Source organism: Rhinolophus sinicus, chromosome X, assembly GCF_036562045.2.
Source record: "Rhinolophus sinicus isolate RSC01 chromosome X, ASM3656204v1, whole genome shotgun sequence".
Classification (NCBI taxonomy): domain Eukaryota; kingdom Metazoa; phylum Chordata; class Mammalia; order Chiroptera; family Rhinolophidae; genus Rhinolophus; species Rhinolophus sinicus.
Window position 1 is genome coordinate 14,246,862 of NC_133768.1, and position 13,945 is coordinate 14,260,806.

Sequence of the window (13,945 nt, forward strand, 5' to 3'; positions counted from 1 at the left end):
TTTTTATTATTTTAACATAGAAACCAAGCCAGCAAAAGTACCGCTTTGCAGTCTCACCACAGATCTAACAGCAAGGACATCCAGAACCTGAGTGTGGGTCTGCCCCGGGCTGAGGAAGGTCTTCCTGCCAACGAAAGCTTCCTGAATGGAAACCTTGCTGGGGCTACTCTTAGCCCCATGCACACCAAAACCTACCAAGCAAGCAGCCAACCTGGCTCTACCAGCAAAGATCTTACCAACAACAACTTACCACACATTCTCAGCCCAAAAGAAGCCAAGTCAAAGACAGAGTTTGATTTCAGTATTGACCCAAAGCCTTCAGAAGGCCCGGGCACAAAGTACCTCAAATCGAGCAGCAGATCACAGCAGAACCGCCACTCATTTATGGAGAGCTCGCAGAGCAAAGCCGGGACCCTGCAGCCCAGCGAAAAGCAGAGTCGGCACAGCTACATTGACACCATTCCCCAGTCCTCTAGGAGTCCCTCCTACCGGACCAAGGCCAAAAGCCACGGGGCGTTGAGTGACTCCAAGTCCGTAAGCAACCTTTCCGAAGCCAGGGCCCAAATTGCAGAGTCCAATACCAGTAGGTACTTCCCATCCAGCTGCTTGGACTTGAACTCTCCCACCAGCCCAACCCCCACCAGGCACAGCGACACGAGAACTTTGCTCAGCCCCTTGGGGAGAAATAACCGAAGTGAGGGCACTCTCGACTCACGCCGAACCACAGCCAGGCACTCAAAAACTATGGAGGAGTTGAAGCTGCCTGAGCATATGGACAGCCATTCCCATTCCCTGTCTACACCTCATGAATCCTTTTCTTATGGGCTGGGCTACACCAGCCCCTTCTCCTCCCAGCAGCGTCCACACAGGCATTCCATGTATGTGACCCGGGACAAAGTGAGAGCCAAAGGATTGGACGGAAGCTTGAGCATAGGGCAAGGGATGGCGGCCAGAGCCAACAGCCTGCAGCTCTTATCACCTCAGGTACAGCTGAGGGCCTTGCCTGGACCTATTGGCTCACCGTGGGAAGGTGGTGCAGGGGTCAGTCTGCAATTTTCCCTACTGCAGGAGGTTAGCCATTCTTGATAGGATGCAGTTAGGGAAGCAGTACTTGAAGGACTAATCTGTTAAAAACAAAAATGATTTAAGCCGGTTGTTAAGAACTCAGAAAGCTCCTTTTTAGAAATCTGTTTCATTTCTTAAATGTTCCTTTCTGGCATATTTGATTGAGAGACTCCTATTTTGATTTATTATAGAATTCATTGGCTCTATGGGTTAGTTTTTAATTTTCTCAAAAATCAGTGTGAATTTTATGGGGATTTCCCTCTAATTTCTCCAAACCACATTTGCTTAAACCAATCCCTTTGCTAAGACATTACTCAATATCTTAAATGAACTGAAAACTTGTAAATGTATCTAGAGCTATCACTAAATTTAACTTCAGGCCGGGATAAATGTTAGTTTTTAGTCTTTTGGATTGTTTTTAAATCTCAAGGCAATGTTTTTTAGCATCATACTTCCTCCATCTTATTGATCTTCAGACTCTAGAGCTGACACTAACTTGTTTAAAAGAAGCAGCATTCTTATGACAGAATGTGTTTTTTAAAATTATATTTAGTCATATGAAACATTTCCCTGCAACAAAGAAGTGAAGGCAGAGAAAATCAATGTCAGAAGAAGCAAATAGATTGAGTAGGGAAAGTAGTCCCCTTTCAGAGGCTATGGAAACAGGTTCATGGGCGTGTGTCAGAACCCCAGGAGATATGGATGGATTGTGTAATGGGAAGCTTAGCAAGACGAGTGCTGGGGAGAGGGCACTGGCAGTGATAAGCTCAGCTGGGAAGCCAGGTGCTTCAAACTGGTGAATTTGGGAAAGGGATCCCATCTCTCTGTGTTTGCTGTAAGAATTAAAGACGGTGTATAAAGCACTGTGCCCAGTGCCCGTCACAGTAAGTGTCAAAGTTTAGTTGTTGCTGCTGCTGCTGCGATGGTGGAGGCTGTTCTTTAGACATTGAACACCTCTATGCTGGGTATTCTCGGGCGCTCAGAAGAGTCTGAGGTAGGGTTCTTGCCCTTGAGCAACTTCTCTCAGGGAAGATTAAATTATACATGATAACAATGAAATAATTAAGAAGCACATTATTATGGCACTGGCTATAAATAGGAGTTGAGAACAGGGAGAAAGCATTGTGAGCGGGAGCAGTCAGAAATGGCTTTAGGGGCAATGAAAGGTCTTGCTCCGAACGAGGATGTGGAGAGGATTTGAATGGCTAGAGAATGAAGATGTGTTCAGGCACTGACTGAGCTAGGCTCTGGGAAGAGCTAGGCTCCATGATAGGCTCTAATGAGAATGCTGAAAACGATGTGGTCCCTGTCCTCTTGGAGTGTGTAGGCCGGGGTGAGGTCGCACCCTTGCCAACGGATAGGTTGTTAAAATACTGTGAGCCTGCATGCCCACGCTGTGCTAGAGGTATGTATGCCGTGGGCACAGAGAGAAGCGGCACAGTCCAGGCAGGGTGGCAGGAGGCCCCCAAGGGAGCTGGCATCTATCTGAGCAGAGCCTTCTGGGACTTAACTAGGAAGAAAATGGAGTTGACATCAGGAAAGAGGCTCAAAGGGAGAGCAGGAAAGAGCGTTGCAAGGAGGAGGGGGGTAATAAATTGCATGGTGTGCTGTGAGGATTGCAGCTTATTCCACATTGCTGGAATGAACATGCAAGATTTGGGGTGGATTTTGCAATAATCCAAGCATGAGAAGAGGAAAGTGTGTTCTGGACGCAGTACCAGTGGGAAAACAGAGAAAGAGTGGGTCTTAAAGACTTCCTCAGAAGTGGAAACAATGGGACTTGTGAATTGAAGGACTGAATATGGGAAAAAGGAAGCCTTCAAGGTTGCTTTTGTAGGAGCTTCTTTTCAGAGTAGAAGAGAGGACTTTTGAAGTCACTGAATTCAACCTCTTCATTTCACAGATGAGCAAGTTGGCTGGGTTGCCCAAGTTTCCCCAAGTAGTTCAGGGCGGAGCGGGGATCATGAGGCAATGTCCTGGTCCTTGGCCAGCGCTCTTTGCACTGTATCATGCTGACATGTTGAGGATGAAGTGACCCTGGGCCCCTAGGCAGAGGTGTTTTGCACAAGCTTGGAAAGATCATCTGGTGCCCAGGTGAGAGGCAGGCAGGAGATGCCGTGGTTGGAGTCAGAGTGGTGGTCGGAAGAGTCCCCCTGGAGAGGAGAGAACCTCTAGGGCCTAGAAAGTTCTCCATAGCCTGGCAGCTGCCCGGAGACGTTACATGGAGGTCAAACCCAGGTAAAGAATGCTAGCACTAAGCACAGTGTAAACAGAGAAGAAGAAAAACGAAAGGCTTTAACTTGGAAAAACGACAAGTGGACTGCTCTTTGAAAGTTCCAGAAAAAAGGCTTTGTGAACATGGTGGAAATCAGCTAATTATAAACAGTTGCTGTGGGCTAAGCATAGATCCAACTGTTATACTGAATTTTAAGCCCAGTTCAGGAGGTACAGTGCTAAGCTGCCAGAAAGGACAAGTTTCAAGGCACAAAGACGGCAGACAGCTTGACAAGTAACTAAAGCTGTGAATAAATGATGGAAATCACTCTCTTGCAAAGTATTGTGGCCACGTTCAAGAGCAAGGGGACTAGACTCACACTAAGCACTTAAGAGTTTAGATTAGATGTAAATCATTTGTTCTCTAAAGTACTTTTTAGAGGCCTTTGTAAACAATACAGGTGATAAAATTCATGAGATTTTGTCACAAAGTAGAAAGAAGAAGAAAGGCTTCATTGGCTAATTTCCTGCCTAGAATCCTTTCATAGTACATTTAGGGAGTGAGTGGGAGAAAGAGAGACTCATATTTTAAATTCTAAATAAAATAGTTTTGATACATCACATAAGGCTCAACATAATACTCGTTCTGTGCCTAATGTACAGATAGTGCAATGCAGCTAACTCCTCTTAATGGCTTGGTAATTTTGTTCCTTAATCTTTTTTTCCAAGTGTAGAAAATGCTACTTTTTTCCTCACTGAACACCATTATGGACCAAGGCTACTCTTAGCTTGTGACTCACTTCCTTGAAAGAAATCGGTAGTGTCTCCGGAGCTGAGTGCTATCGTGATAATGAAAATGCATGAAATATAAGTACTGTTATCCTGGAGAAGATTCAGAGGAGACCTTAAGTACACAAACTACAGTAATTAGGGAATTTTAAGACAGAAATTAACTAAGAGTATTGATTCGATTCCTTGATACATTTAAAGGACTTTAGTTTTCATCTGAATCTGCCATATAAGTCCTTCATGAAAAAGAATTTTGATTCTGTACAGTTCGTTTTGGAAAACTCAGCCTAAAATCTGCTAGAGAAATTTTGGGGTAACTAATAGAATCTCTAATTAGAGTGCTGCTCAGAATCATGACTGTCTAGATATTAGGAAGATAATTTTCTCTGTTTTTAATAATTAATTGAACTATTTTCAGAGTAATTCATTCCCTACTTGCCTTAACTTTAATGAGAATTTCACTTTCCATCTGTGTGACATTTGTTTGACTTATTTTACATTCATCAGATGATTCACTCTTATGGGACAATCTGTGTTTTAGCCAGCTAACTTTTTTTTTTTTTTAAGTCAGTTAAGGTACTGGTTATACCAAATAAAGCCCGTGGCAATTTAGGTGACTTTCATCATTTATAAGGGCAATTTTATAAATCCTTCTAAATTTGACTTCCAGCCTGGGGAACAGCTTCCTCCAGAGATGACTGTGGCACGATCTTCTGTCAAAGAACCCTCCAGAGAAGGCACTTCTTCATTCCACGCACGGCAGAAGTCTGAGGTCTGAATTCTCCAGAGTTGCTACCATTTTATGATAAAGCCTGTCTGTAAAGATTGATCATTCGATATCATGATAGCCTATTTTTTTAAAATGTAGTCATACCCAATCTCCCACAAATAATTTGGACTGGCTTATAAAGTAAATAGTTTTCCTCATGCTATAATTCTGAGCGTTCTCTTTAAAAGATCCTTGATTAAATTAGAGCTCAATGATGCCCTGTCCTAGGTTCACAGGCTGTTTATATAAACCTGTTTCCTGTCTCAGGGTGGAGCGTATCATGACCCTCACTCCGATGATGGCACCGCCCCCAAAGAAAATAGACATCTGTACAATGATCCTGTTCCAAGGAGAGTTGGCAGCTTCTACCGAGGTAAGCCTGGCCCCTCGCGCCAACGCCTCTCTCCTCTCCCCCTCACTGCACTTCCAGCCCACCCCACACACACTACATTTCACTGCCCTGGCTTCAGGTCAGTGTCATTCTCACCTGCACTGTCACCTTCGAACACTTCTCCCCGCTTTGGGTCCCTCTGTCTTACTTCAGGTCCTCGAGGCTTCTGACTTGGGTTCTTTGATTAGCCTCTCATCTGATCTTCCTACCTCCAAGGTCACCATCAAAACGGTCCCTGGAATGATCCTTCTAAAGCTGTGTTCTGACCACCCCATTCATTCATTCGGATAAGTAATAAAATACTTACCGATATCACCTATGTGCCTGGCCCTGTTCTAGTTTAGAACATGACACCTAAAGGTCTTCACCCTCACAGAGCTCACATTCTCATGGGGAGAGAGCAACACTAAATGCAATAATTATTAGAGCAGTAAAAGGTAATCAATGCTACAGGAAAATAAATTGAGCAAGGCAACCCATTGTCCTCCCCCACCCCTCCCCCAGTCCTCTATCTCTCCCCTGCTGAGATCCCCTGGTGGCTTCCCATTGGTGTCAGGACAAAATCTGAATTCCCTAGGATGGCATTCCAGACTTTCCATGTGCTGGCCCTGCATCTTTTCCAGCTGCTCCCCCTCCTCTCTGGTGCCCAGCCTGTGGGACTCAACACAGGCCATGCTCTCTGCTGGCCTGAAACACTCCTGCTGCCTGGATAGTTTGTTTCTGTCCCTTTAAAGATTCTACTTGGAGGTCCTCTGCAGTGTGATGTCTTCCCTGCCCACCCAGATGAAGTGAAGTTTCCTCTGTTCCACCCGTGGTTCTTGTCTAGGCCTCTAACACGACACAGACCACACATGGTACCGATTCTTTGTCTGCATTTCCCTCACAAGATTGTGAGGCCCTTTATCTTTTCTCTTTCACCCTCATTCACTAGCATACTGGCTGGTAGTTTCACAAATATTTGTTGATTGAGTGAAAGAAAATCTTCAAGTGTACTTACAAGCCTTTAAAATGTACTTCGATGTTTAACAGACAAGAAAAACAGATGCTTTGGGGACTGTATGGATTTAGGAGATATTGACAGAGAAAGGCATCCCCTTCGAGGAGCTATGTAGTAATAGAGTGGGACCCTAGTGGGGAGACAGACAGCAAGCCCACTAGGGCAGGGCAAGGTCTTAGGTCTGGGAGGCTCTGCTTCTCAATGGTTTCAAGGGTGACCTCAACCTTCTACAGCCACCCACACCCATATTGCCTGGCTTCTCACTGCTGTTGATTTGGGAAGACAGCAGAAAAGGGGCAGGAATTGGGGAAGGGGATATGGACAGCTGCTTGATCATTTTAACCAGGAACCTGAGCTAAATAAATACATACAAGTGTTATTCAAGGCTAAATGTATATTGAGTAACTAGGCTGCTTTGTTCCCTCCCAGCCCCACCTTTGAAAACAGCCTAAGACATTGAATATGCCTTTTAATGCATTTATTATTTTTGTCTCATGCCATGGTTACTTTAGAATCTTAGGAGACTAAAATTTTAATTAAGATTAAAGTTAATTAAAACAAAATACTGTAGTATACATGAGCTAAAGCCTTTTCTTCTGTCACTGTAAGTTTTACTTCCAAGACGGACCATACATGTGTTATTTCTATCGATGTCTGGAGAATATACTTTAATATAAAATGTTAACAGAATTTTAAATTAATTAGTCTTTCACCTCTGGAAACAGTTTTATTTTGGTTGCAAATGAATTAAATTACTTAATGTCAGCGAAGCCCCTCATTCATCTTCTTCATAATCCATTTCAGGGTCTGGCAGGCAGAACATTTTTATTTTAGAAAGTCTAAAAATAGAAGGAAAATATTTAACTAGGCAAAACATCTGGCGACAGCTGCCATTTCAGTGATGCTACTAAATCTAACTGGATGAAGATATAGTGGTATCACCAAAATGACAGATGTTTTCAGAATACTTCCCATTTTCAGTCCCACTGGTCAAGAGGCAAGTGAAATGGTGTCATTCTTCTTGATATACAGCTTGTATATTCCTTTTGTGATGAAATTTGCAATATATTTTAACTTATGACCAAGCTTAGAAATTGACATAAAAAGGTAGTAACTCCCTCCTCAAAAAAAAAAAAAAAAAAAAAGCAGAAAAGTATTTGCTCACATACAGTGTGGTTTATCTTTCTGTTCATTCCTGGATTGAGAACTCAGAGAAAAAACAGTATGTTTGTGCAAGTAACCAAATTTCTTTGGAACTAGTTTTAAAAATATGAAATTGATGCTACCTCCCAAATGTGAAGGCTTAAACGGCACTTTGTATATTCCAGCACACATATTGTTAAGCATCACTTCATACTAAGAATAGATTTTGCATAGTTGGGTCTATGATATAAGAAAGCCTCAACCTCAAAGAATGTCAAAACAGTAAAGGGGAGGGCTCTCATATTCATGTTTTTAAATATCCTACAATGTTTTTCAGTTTATCAACTGACAGGTCAGTTTATATTGCCTTTTGATGTGATACATATTGCCTGGTGTGAACTGACCTTCGCACGTTACTCTTATAAGCAGTGTGGGTCGGGGGAGTGTCCCCTGGGATACCTCCACCGTCAGAAAACACAAAAGTTATCTGAGGAGCGGATGAGGATTTTGATTTCATCTGTTTGTGTGTTTTATTTGTGTGAGAGAAAACGCAGTGGACCAAAAGAGTACATCAGTGACTTAGTATTTCTTTATTCAGTGCCATCTCCACGTCCAGATAATTCTTTCCATGAGAATAATGTGTCAACCAGAGTTTCTTCCCTACCATCAGAAAGCAGTTCTGGAACTAACCACTCAAAAAGACAAACAGCGTTCGATCCATGGTGAGTGCCTTGGTTTCCACTCTTTTTCCTGCTGGGAGATTTGAAATTTCAAAGAAATTCTGGATAAACTTTTTAGCATTCTTTCTCCTGCTAGGCCTTTCTTTCTCAAGAGAGATTGTTGCGGAAAATGTGATTTTTCATTATTTGTAATGGTTTCTGTCAAGTTCAACATTAATATTAAATATTGTGTAAAAGGGGAAAAAAAATCTCCTGGGTCAGTAAATACCTCGTAAGTCTTCCATTGCATTCTTCTGACATGACTGATGTCTACCACTGTTTCCTCTTCTGTTGCTATTGAATGACGTAGAAGACACTTTGCTTAGCACTTTCTGTGCCCTGTCTCACTCAGTTCTCACAGTGGGGTGGCTCCCAATTCTACAGATGAGGAAACTACAGCTTGGAAAAGGTAAGGAGCTTGCTTGGTGCTGGGCAGCCAGTAACAGGGAGGAGGGAGCCAGGATCTAGACCTACATGGGTTCTGACTCCACAGCGCGTGCCTTTCACCTCGGTGCCACCTGACTTTTTTCAGAGTGAAAAGATAGAAATAGGGAAACAACCCTTTATGCTCCCACAAAAGCGTAATGGTAGCCAGAGGTTAAAATGATGCACCAGCTTTGCTTGTCCTTGTATCTTCTTGTGTCATATGTAATAAAAATTGATGGAGAGAATTGTAACGTATATCAAGTCTCATTAGCAGACCTGTCTGGGGAGTAAGGACTTTTTAAAAATAGTAATGCGGATTTTATATTCTCAGCTGCCCAGAAAGACTGCCCAGGATCTAGTGAGGGGCGTTTGTCTACTTCATAGAACTACCAAGTTCTCCACGAAGAGAATAAAATGGTGCATCACTGAAACACACCACATTCAGAATAGGACCAGTTTGTCAGAGAGCCTATGTCTGGTGTTTGTTGCCAGAAGTCACAGGAGGATCTTAGGTCAGTTCTCCTGACTCTATGTGGTTTCACAATTTGGACCTTATTGGCAGGGTTATATCGAGGTTTCAGTGTTCCCATGCCCAATGGTGACAATAACTTAATTATTTTAAAAACAATAATAAAAACTATTTTTTAAAGCTATAAATATTTTTGCTTGTATAAGCACACTTTACTTCCGTTGCCTTATTTATAAAATGAGAGTTTCAGCATTAGTGGCTGAGAGGTTAGACTCTGGAAATAGAGTATCTTGAGTAATGTCACCTTCTGGCCATGTGACTTGAACCTCATCTGCGAGACGGCTAGGACGAGCACCTCCCTCATAGGGTTAATATCATTAAATGGGGTAAAACAGCAAAAGCACCTAGACAGTGTCTGGCACCTTGTGTCTTGATCATGTGAGCAGTTTTTACCATTAATATCCTTTACTTCAGTATGACTTGTCAGGTCATACCTCACTTTCCTGATAAACTTTGGTGTGTTCTTTCTCCAAGTGACTAGACAAGCTCTTCTACTCGAACACATTAACCTAGGAGCACAGGTATAACTTACTTGAGTTACCAGCGTTGACAGTTTTCAAGTGTGGTTCTAACAAGCCATGAGAATAGTGTCTAAAGTATGAGAATATGGAAGTACAGAAAGAATTATTTTTCCTCTTGGTCATTGCATAATGAAGTAGTGATGGTTTCAAAGAGTATCAATTACAGACTGAAAGAGTCCTGTGAAAATTAGGTGGGTCAGATCAAGACAATCGAAATACAGGATAGGTGGTATTAACAACATACCATTTCTGTCTTTTTTATAATCAGTTTGCGTAGAGCTTGTTTAGACCTAGATATGTATAAAAACCTGAAAGCAGTTGTTCTAAAAAGAATTAGAGGCACAGTTGGGATTTTGAACTTTAGACAAGTCTCCATCGAGTCATCCGTACTCTAATACTGCTGTTATGAGGCTTAAGAGAGTACCAGAATTACCAGTGATGAATTGCTATATTCTTTTGTTCCCACTGCCCCCGCTAATAATGCTGCTATGATACTTCTCCTTCATGCATCACATCTAACTTAGTCTAAGTCATTCATTAAGCCTGACTTGTCCTGATTGTTTTTCCTGAACAGGATCTCTCACTGGTTCACCATATTGTGTATATTCGAGAGAAACACAGTTTGATAACTGTTACAAAAACATGAACGAGCCTTGCTGCCGTAACATAGTGAATTGCTGTTTCTAAATGGTCACTTACCTAAGGGCAGTCTGTTTCTCCTTGGTAGTGGTACTTTATGTTTCTTTTGGGAAGAGAATATTTGTGCACTATATATGTTTCTTATAATGAAAATAATCAAGCTACTATGTCATATTCTAAAGCAATAAATAGATATCGTAGTATAATATCCAGAATGGTTATTCTGGTCATCTCAGCTATCTAGAATCCATTTAAGAACTGGGAGATAAGCCAGAATATCTCAGAACAAGAAAAATGCAGTCAGGTTCATCATCTTTACTAATGGGAAAACACCTCCACCCTCCCTGTGAGCCTATTTATTCTTTCATGCACAGTTTTAGCTGTTGGCACTGGGGTTGTCAGGCAAGAAATCGTCCCAGGTAACAATACAGTGTGCAGAGGGAGAAAGATCTGGAACAATAGTTGTGGAGAGAAGAAGGGTATTTTTGCCTTTTCTCAGTCCCCAGTGAGAAAAATCATTTCTAGCCCTTACGGTTTCATAGATAGACTAGATATCCATGTAGAGTATATATTTATAAAACAGGCTGCTCTTACTTTGCTTAAGAAGACAAAGTGTATAAATACATTTAGAAAGACTGCTGTCAAAATTGGGTTAAAAATTGATGCTTAAACATTAAACCAAATTAATTAGAAATCCCAGTAGTTAAGTGAAGAAGTTAAGTGAAGACTTGCTGTCACTCACTTGCACAATCCCAGGCTTTTTCTTCTTGCAAAGTTATGAATATATTGGTATCCATTATTGCTTGCCACCATAAGTCACAAAATTATTCACTGACTTTCTCTTCTCAGACATTAACTGACCACCCTAGTGACACTGCCAGGGGAGGAGAGGTGGCAGGGAAAGTGTCGCAGAGTAATTAATGCCCCTCTCCTCTTCAGCTCAGCTTCACACTGCTGCCAGAGCGATTAGACTGAGGCCCCGGAAGTCTGACCCTCTGTCAAACCTGGGGGTCTCCTGACGAGTCTGAGCAGCTTGAAGTCACTCTTCTCTTTTTATTTTTCTCTGTAGTTCCAACACCTGACCCAGGGCCTGGCACAAAGTACTCTCAGTGGTGGTTGACTTTGATTTAGTCAGTTTTAATTCCTTCCCTTTTTTAAGTGAGTCTTGTAAATCCTCTCTTTGCTCTTGACCACTTAGAGAAATAGGTGTTGTATGAGACAATGTTTGCGTCCCATCACTGTGCAGGAAGGAGACTGTTAGCCTTGCACTGCCATCACTCCCCACCCCCTGCCGTTTTATCAGCCCCAATAAGGTGCTGGGTGGGCCTTTGTAAAGCTCCTGTCCTGGAGAGTTTTGTGGTCACACACTTGCCCTTCTCTTGTGCCGCTGCTCTGGGACCCATCTGTTGTTGCCTATGCAGTTAGCTCAGCTCAGCACATAAGTGTTGACCATACCAGGTAGAATTCATACCAGGGTCCAGAATTCACATTTGAGGTAAACTGTGGGACACACGCTTACCCATTTGGTGTGTTACCGGTTCTGTGTTACTGGTTGTAAGTGTTCAAGTCTCTTTGTTCATTCTTTCGTACAACACACAGCTTTTCAGGTGCCCGCGTTCCAGCCAGCTTCTGTCCATCTCTGTCTCTGATTCTCTCCCCCAGGCTTTTCTCCCTTCACATTTCCTGTTAATTCTCTGTATGTGTATGTTTCAGTGTAGTTTCTCCCTCGGTTTTCTCTCGCGCTCACTCCCACTTGCGCTTTCTCTTTATCTCTGGCTTCCTTCTATGTCTTGTGACGCATGCACACTCACGCTTCACTCCTAGCTTTCATCCTCTAGTTCAAGGGTAATTTATTTTCTTTTTCAGTTTGGCCTCTGGGATCTTTCCCTGCCTGGATCTTGGCCCCAGCACTTGCACTCAGCTTCAGTTTGAAGATGTTTTCCTCATCATCCCCCCTTTCCCAGGGTTCTGGGTTTATCCAGTGCCTCTGAAAAGACCCTGCAGAGGGTCTTTGATTCATCTTTCCTCTGTTTGGGGTCATAAGAAGCCGCAGTCACTGGGCTTTTGTCCTGTTCCTTCTCTTTCATTACCCCCCACACACACCCCCATCCTCTCACTTATATCTTACTGGATAGACCCTTCTTCCCATCCCACATCCTGCTCCTCCGAGCACCAGTGTCTCAAGCCTTCACTTCTTCTGTCACCAGCATTCGCATTCTTGCAGTAACACCCATTCCTGGCCTAAGGTTGCAGTCATGATAAATGTGCCCCCCTTAGAGATTTCCTAGGTTGGCAGAAAGCACTTTTACTACTGGCCCTTAACGGGCCTGTGAGATTTTGGTAGACTTTCATTCTGATTGGTAAAATCTTCTACCTGTTAATCTGACTACTCTGCTCTGCAGACCCCATTATGTAAGCCATATCATAAGCAAATAATTCTTTAACTTCTGGAAGTTCCAGAACATTAAAAATAGTAGTGCTGGTTGGACTAGATGCCCTCTGAGGTTCCTTTCAAACCTAAGGTCCTGCTTTTGTGATTCCAGTGAACTCTACTGTTCTGCTGTGTTTCTTAGAACCCTCACAGGAATGAATGCTGCAGCCTGGAATTGAGTTTCGGGCCATTTGTCTTTAGGCCTCTTGTAAGAGGGTTTCGTCTCCTTAATCTCAGAAGTATTTGTTGTAAGAAACTTGGACTGAATTCCCAGGGTCTAGGCCCAGTCTGTCTGTCACAGGGGTATGTCTTCCCCAGCACTGCAACACTGCGCTTAAAGTATCTGTAACTTTTCACTATTCCATCTTACCCATTCCATCATGTCTGAAGTTTTCTAGCTTTCAAATTGTAAATGCATCATTCAGAGTTCCAACACTAGTTATTTCATTGGTTATGTTGTATTATAAAACTTACGCTTCAGAATTTGGGACTCTCAATAATATTTAAAATTTCAGGTCCTAATGAGTTTAAGGAACACTGGGATCTATAGTACATGTTTTTACTTCCTTGGGATTCCCATTAACTTTTAGGCGAAATACTTTAGAGGAAAAGGTCATTGCTCCTTCAAACAGTCATGGTTTTTACTTCCTATTCTCTCCCTCACTGGCTCTTGCTCTCTCTCAGTCTCTTCCTTTGTTGTCTTTGATCTTGAATCCTTGGTTTTTCAAATAAATTTTCTGTGGATTATAAAACCTTTTTATGATATCTTTGGTACATGTTTGTTGTTGAAATTAAAAAGAAGAAACAATAAATCACCAATAATCCTACTACCCAGAGATGATAGCTATTAAGATTTTATTGTATTTCTTCCTGCCTTTTTAAAATGTCTGTATGTGTACACGTATATTCACTTCACTTTTTAAAACACAGTTAAGCTTGTATTATGTAGAAAGTTTTGAATGCTGGCGTTTTTCACTTAATTATAGTTTGAATATTCATATTAGTGAAAATTCCTTGAAGATGTGATTTATTTTTAATAGCTTCCTGGTATTTTCTATCATGCATATCTGTAATAGTTTGTGGAGATGTTTTCTGTCTTCACACAAATTTAATCAAGTACAGGATGCTGCTTTGCTCATATTTTCTTAGATGTTCTAGAAATTTCATCACTATGAAGTGTTCTAAAACCATAAATGTGAAGAAATTCTATCACCTTTAATGTTTCTGCTCTTGATTTTAGGGAGTAGCTAGGAGAAGGAATCCAATCATTTGAGAAAATGGTTTTCCACGGTCATATAGATACTCAGGTTTT

The 13,945-nt window shown here is 42.0% G+C and overlaps 1 protein-coding gene across 3 annotated transcripts in view; it reads left to right on the plus strand.

The window, feature by feature from the left end:
• CDKL5 (cyclin dependent kinase like 5) overlaps nucleotides 1–13,945 on the plus strand; it is a 165,037-nt gene that overhangs the window by 134,587 nt on the left and 16,505 nt on the right. For all 3 annotated transcript variants that reach the window (XM_019755452.2, XM_019755453.2, XM_074324175.1), the window contains exons 12-15: nucleotides 21–984; nucleotides 4,739–4,840; nucleotides 5,105–5,210; nucleotides 7,967–8,090. In XM_019755452.2, the coding sequence (XP_019611011.1) occupies nucleotides 21–984; nucleotides 4,739–4,840; nucleotides 5,105–5,210; nucleotides 7,967–8,090 (1,296 nt within the window). The remainder of the gene's footprint in view (nucleotides 1–20; nucleotides 985–4,738; nucleotides 4,841–5,104; nucleotides 5,211–7,966; nucleotides 8,091–13,945) is intronic.